Genomic DNA, 7,033 nt, shown 5'->3' on the forward strand with positions numbered 1-7,033 from the left:
CAGTAAACAACAAATGTTGCTCACCACTGCAGCTGTCCCAGTGGTGTATCCTGAGGGGATTCAGGATGGAGAAAACAATACTGGCCCTAGATAGTTAAGACCCGTATCTAAGGGATAATTTCAATGAGCCCCGCCAACTAAAAACTGTCACTTGTGCAAAGTTCATACAATGAAAAAAATCAACAATATTACAGTTGAGAACTGAAGAATGTCACTTGCCATCTGGCACTACAAGGATTAGGTCAGCATATTCCCAAACACAGAAAAGCACTAAAATCATTAACTTCAGACATCTGCCTTTAGTAATTATAAACAATATTTTGATGATTGACTACATGTTTTTTTTTCCTTCCTTCTGGAGAAAACTCCTATATATCCTGGTTCCTCCCTTATCTCTTTGGAACAGTTCCTCAGAGCTACCTGAGAGGTTGTCTCTGGGGCTAGAGTCCTCAGTAAAGTGCCCAAATAAAACATAACCCAACTTTTAGGTTGTGCATTTAAAGTGCCCAAATAAAACATAACTCAACTTTTAGGTTGTGCATTTTTTCTGTCTGGGGTTTAGGGGTGCCCACCCCCATATGTCTGTGTGGCATTGCCTTAGCAGGATCTCTTTACTGAAGCCCCTCCTTTGATACAGTTAAATCCTTCAGGCCCTTACATATTGGGTTTGTGATGGAAACGCAGCCCCATAATCTACAAAATGTCTTCAGGGCTATTCTTCCACTGTTTTGGACAACAGTTCCTGGCATCAGTCTAGACTAATCTCCCATTTTTTGATGCATAGCTCTTAGATTCTGTTGAGATGCATGATACATAATAATCTCCTTAAAAGACTAGGTCTCATCCTTTGTGTTCTCTCCATTGTCTTGGACAGTAGGTCCTGTTTTCTATTTAGATGACTGACCAATCTCCCTCACTGCCTTCATTAATAGCTCCAAGCTATTGTTGAGATGGTGATTCACACCAGTTTTCTTATCAAAATCAGCAGAACTATCAGGTTCCCTCCCAAACACATTTTATTTCTTTCAATTTGGATAGGCTGAGAATTTCACAACTTTTAGTTTTGATTTCTTTTTGAATAACAATTCCACCATCAAATCATTTCTCTTTTTTTACATTTTACTATGATGAAATAAAATTTATATTTTAAAGCAGGACAACAAAATTTAAGCATAAAGTTCTCGGTCAATTTGGGCCTCTTCCCTCCATCTTTCCCTCCCTCCCTTCTTGATATGCAAGTGTGCATCTGTGTTACACATTAAACAAAGGTGGGAATGCCTACTTGACCATAAAGATCATTTTTCCCCTTTTCTCTGAACTAGCAAGTTCTTAAAGAATAGCATTCTTTACCAGCTTTGTAGGAGGTCATGGTGACCTGATGCTTGCTTTGTATGTGCATACCCAGATTATCCCTGGTGAACTTTATGTAAAATGTCAGTAGGTCATTTTGACATACAATCCTTTGTCTTGAAAATGTATACGACTGTACCTTTGACTTCTAACAGGTGGAACAGTCCAAAGAGCTTTCTGAAAGTCTGTTTCCTGAGTTATATCCTCAGTTGGTTTGAATAAAAGTCTCTATTTTTCTTTCTTAGCTTGGTTGTTAATTGAATTTTCATTGACTACTGTATAACCATTCAAGAAAAATTAGACCTTCTGCCAAACATTCAAATTCATGGCTCAGAAGTTCTACCTACAACAAAATACTAGGACCTTAACACAATTTAGCTTTTTGACATTTTGTAACAAGGACTGCTCTTCATCTACTGTCAAAGAACATATCCCTAATTTCCATCTGAGATCTCATACAAATACTGTCCATATTTCCACTAATATACCATTCACTATCACTTAGGCATTCTCTGAGAAAATTAAGGCCTTCTCTTGTGAACTATGAATAACAAAATGGACTCACTTACGAGTAAGGGACCTAAAATGAAGCCAGGCCACTTAGGAAGTGGAACTTCCACACACCCACACCTGGATGCAATATAAACTTTTGACCAGCTATCCCAAGACCACCTAGAACTAGTTTTCCTTACTCCCTAGACACCACAGTTTAGCAACTAATCTGCTGCCAAAAGTAACTGAATGCCAGCCAGCATCAACCACAGTTCTGTAAAAATAACCTGTATAACTTCTCTGGAATGTCTTTGTTGCCTTTATAAAATCCTGGTATTTTCTATTTCCCTGTTAACACATCTGAGTTGCTGCTTGAATTGGTGCCTCTGAATTTCAATTCTTAAGACCCCAAATAAACTTTCTTCTTTGCAGCTTTCTGCTTTTTTCATTCTTGTTGACACTCTTATCATTCACCTTTCCTTCTGAGCCTTTGGGAGAAGTATTTTTAACTGTCATTTCATGGCAACGAAGGTATTTTTCTAGCAAGCACCTCTGAACTCTTCCAGCCTCTGCCCATTACTCAGTTCCAAAGCTGCTTTCACAATTGAAGGGTATCTGTTACAGCAGCAACCATATGTCTTGGATTTTCTGTCTTAATCCGTTCAGGCTGCTAAATAAAATACCACAGTCTCGGTGGCTTATAAACAGACATACTTCTCACAATTCTGTATACTATGTCCAAGTTCAAAGGTTTCAGCATAGTCAGGCCCTCATCCAGGCTGTATCTTATTATGGTAAAAGGGGCAATGGGAACTCTCCTAGACGTCTTTCATAAAGGCAATACTCTTAATCATGAGGGCCCATTCTCATGACCTAATCACATCCCAAAGCTCCCACCCCTAATAACATCATAATGGGCATTAGGATTTCAACATATGAATTTTGGGATGGAGGTTGGGGGACACAAACATTCAGATCATAGCAACTTTAAGCACACTTACGTGGCCAAGAACAACCTGATTTATAGGTCCCTTAATGTGTGTAGTAAGAATACACAAAATCCTCTTTCTAGTATTTTTTTTTTTTTTTTTTTTTTTTTTTTCTGTACGCGGGCCTCTCACTGCTGTGGCCTCTCCCGTTGCGGAGCACAGGCTCCGGACACACAGGCTCCGCGGCCATGGCTCGCGGGCCCAGCCGCTCCGCGGCATGTGGGATCTTCCCGGACCGGGGCACGAACCCGTGTCCCCTGCATCGGCAGGCGGACTCTCAACCACTGCGCCACCAGGGAAGCCCTCTTTCTAGTATTTTGCAATAAAGAGAGCAACATGAGAATACAATCAGACAAATCCAGAAGGCTAGGCCTTTTTTAAGATTCCATTAGATAACTGACTTCAGCTTTTTAAAGTAATCAATACTGGCTATAGATATATAACAATAATATATATAAGATGTATATGTAACACATATATACCTGGTTATATACATATATCAATCCTGGATAACATATACAGCCATTCGTATATCATACTACTGAATTCCTTTCATTTATATAAATGCAAAGTTGGTATGTTCTGTAGAAAAATGTCATACTTTAGAGATGCAAGCTGAAATATTTAGGAATGAAGCATCATATATCTGAAACTGATGTGTAAATTATTTGGGGAAAAAAACTTAGGTATATATGAATGTGCATCTATCTGTATGTACTTATTCATATATGGATATACATAGAAATATACATATGTACATACACAGAGAAAAAGAGAGAGGACAGAGAAAACATGTTCAGTAGCATATCTAGATAAAGAGTTCAAGATGTTTATTGTACTATTTTTTCAACTTTCTGTATATTGAAACATTTTCAAAATAAAAATACATTATTTTTCCCATAATAAAAAATTATATCCTGTTCCATTTAAAATTTAAATTTGAGAGAAAAAAGGCATGAAGACATGGAGAGTACACAGGGAAAACTGAAGCAACTTAAGGAAATGCAACATAAGCTTTCCATGATTCAAGATTAAAAGAAAAAGATTTTATATCTGTCACATATGTATTATAGGTCTAACCAAATGCTTACCCATTCCTAGATTAAACTGCTTTTCTAAGCAAGTAAATTTTATTATTTCAGCATTTTAAATTGAAAGAAAATAGGCTCACATATATACACCAAAGAACGGTAACTTCTAACTGATACAATTATTCAGATAAATAAATGACCTAATCTGGTACAGAGGATATGACTCTGAATTACTTACAGAGATTATTCCCACTGATTAGACACTGCCTGGATACTCAAAAATATCTGTTGATACTCAAAAGTATCTCCTCATTCACTTAACCCCTAACCCTCCAAATTAAGTTCACACACTCCAAAGAAGTGATTATAAACAATCTGAGGTGTAGCATTTTCTCTACAGATATAATCAAATATATGCCAGCATATATTTAAGTACAAAATATATAAATGTATTATGCATGTAACTCTTTAAAACAAAAATAGAATCGTGCTGCAGTTTTGTAACTTGCTTTTTTACACTTTATCTTAATTTGTGACAAGACAGTTTATTTTAGATTATCCAAGGTTAAACTAGATGCCAAAAAGGCTACCTGTAACTGCAAGCTCAGTATTCCACAAATTTCCAACAATCATTAGCCAACTCATTCTTATAGTAATATTCTCTGTATTTTAGAGAATATGCGTGTGTAATGTTTGCCCATCCAATCTGTACTACAATGAATGAACAGAAATGTTTTTTATTCTACACATTCATTAAGTATTACTAGATAAAGAAATGTGAGTCAATGCGCAAAACTAGGAGCAAAGCTCATAATCGAGAGACAACTGCTTAGTTTTGGATACAGCATTAGCTATAAAATCATGAGCAAAGCAGCAACCTATCCTTCAACATACTAAATCTACCAAGAGAGATTATCGACTTGACTACCAAGGCTTGCTGTGAGTGTACCTTACAAGGTCAAAAGGAAAAAAATGATGGAAGAAAACACAAGCTATTACTGAATTTAAAACAGGGAAAGAAAAAGAGAGAGAGGCTTTAGAAAACTGTATGCTAGAAGAAAACAGATTAAATACACAATGGGAGATAGCTGAGAATTTTAGGAATTTAAAAAAAAAAAGTGTAAGTAACTCCAACCTATCCTGTTTATCCTTTTCTCCTGATGTTTTGTCCTACCTATAGTGGACCAGTTTCCACCTAATAATAGAGACATGTCATTACATGTCATTGCATGTGAACACACTGATCTTTCCATTCCAAATATTCCATGTAGTGGTCCTAAAATCATTACCTGGGAACACCAATGGTAAATGAAACCTCTATGGTTGTTTTTCCAAGTCCAAGAATCCTTGTTACTTGAGGCCATAGTCCCTGTAGTTCAAGAACTGTCTTGGACAATTTAATAAGCAAGTTCTGGAAAACGTGTATGACAACCATTATAAGCCAGTATTGTGTGATTTCAGTGCATCCATCTGCATTTATAACCATGTTGGCTCAAGTAGTACTAAGTTCACTGCATTAAACAGACAGGTTTATACAAAAATGTTAAGGTCTTACATTTTAAGGCCAAATGACATTATGATCAGTGTACAAATTAAGGTTCCCCACTTTTTCCGACAGAAAAAAACTGGTAAATAACTTTAGGCAACAATAATAGAGGCACTGCAAATGCCACATAATGCAGTTATAGCCATGAGAACGATAATTATTTTTCAGGAATTTGTTCCACATAATCCCTAACATTATACTAACATAGATTTGAAAAGGCTGTGTGATTTTATTTGGTTTTCTTTTCTGTAAATATATAACGTTATAGTCAAATAAGCGCTTCATGACTAGTTTCACGCTTGTAAATATTTAAATAACAATAGTTTGATTTATTAGTTGAGTAAATATAAAGTGTATTACACTACTGCAGTCTGAGAGAAACTTGAACAATATCTAATTAAAACCCTTGACCAGTACAAAGGAAAACATTCACTGAGTAGTTAACGTGTCCTAGAGCTGTGTTAACTGCTGAAAATTCACAATTGTTGCACCTGTAACATCAGGTTCTTTAATAAATACTTACATATAAACAGCAGTAATTCACCATACCTTTTCCTTTTTTGTTCAGAATGTTAACATTTTCTCTTACGAGTCTAACGTAACTTTATTTGCAAAGAAGCAGTTCATCAGGTACACACCTCCCTTCTGACACTGGGGTCTCAAGTTAGAGCGGCAGCTGGGGGCAACAACTTCTTACACAAAAACAAGATGAGGAGACCGTTACCTGAGTCTCTCAGTCGAGCGAGTTCCCGGCGACGTTTCTTTCGTTTTTCCTTCTTTAGGGCGGCTCTGTATTTCTTGTGGCTGGAATATCAAAATATACAGCAGCATCAGCGATCCCTCGCGCAGCGCTGCCTTAGCTCCCCTCTCCTCTGCGTCCAGAGCAAGAAAGTCGCTCTGGTACTCGGGAATGAAATCTTGCTTTTCATATTTTGATTACAAAACTGTCTCGCCTTTCTACGCTCAGCCAGTAAGTCTCTTCGATTCCGGCAGCTTCCTCCTCTGAACCCACCGACGCCAGTGACAATACCGGGAGCGCTCCGGCTTGCTTGGCTCAGCCTACACATCACCTACGCCCAGCCCAGGCCCACCCTGGCTCTTCTTCTCGTCAGTCACTTCTCCCAGCCAGCTTACCTCAGTTTATTGGGAAACATCTCCAGTGACGCCACCTTAGTCATAACTCTCTGCCCGTAAGAGTAGGCCTATAGGCGGGCCTAACGCGGAAACGGTCATGCGCACGCGCAAGCATCACGTCCTCTACTGTAAGGAAGCAAAACCGGAAATCGAGAGGCGTCTGGCCACAGCTCAACTTCTAGAGAACTATTACAATAAATATCTCCTTCCCGAAATTTACTTTTGCGGTTCTTTCGGCACCCTGGAATTAATTCTTCTCGACTTCGCACTTTACTGGTGATTTCTTCCTATGCTATAGTGTGAGTCTTGCGGCCAAGAGGTGAAAATCACCTCTCGTCCCTGTTCACTCTTACCTCTGAAGCCGACTTCTCCAGCCTCCACTCCTTACGCAGCTCCACCTATCAGCGCCTCGTATAAAGCTCCAGATTCCGCCCCTTTCCTTTCAACGGCCTAAAGAGAGAACCTTATTGTTGGGTCAGGAATGCAAACTC

The 7,033-nt window shown here is 38.3% G+C and overlaps 1 protein-coding gene across 1 annotated transcript in view; it reads right to left on the reverse strand.

Moving 5' to 3' along the window:
- The window catches only part of LOC308608424 (U2 small nuclear ribonucleoprotein auxiliary factor 35 kDa subunit-related protein 2-like), a 32,304-nt gene extending 25,723 nt beyond the window's left edge, over positions 1-6,581 (reverse strand). The window contains exons 1-2 of the mRNA XM_081221457.1: positions 6,543-6,581; positions 6,133-6,212 (exon numbers count right to left, since the gene is read on the reverse strand). Coding sequence (XP_081077583.1) covers positions 6,133-6,212; positions 6,543-6,562 — 100 coding nt within the window. The 5' untranslated portion in view covers positions 6,563-6,581. The remainder of the gene's footprint in view (positions 1-6,132; positions 6,213-6,542) is intronic.
- Positions 6,582-7,033: the final 452 nt, after the last annotated feature.

This window comes from Mesoplodon bidens (genome assembly GCF_964165515.1).
Source record: "Mesoplodon bidens genome assembly, chromosome: X".
Classification (NCBI taxonomy): domain Eukaryota; kingdom Metazoa; phylum Chordata; class Mammalia; order Artiodactyla; family Ziphiidae; genus Mesoplodon; species Mesoplodon bidens.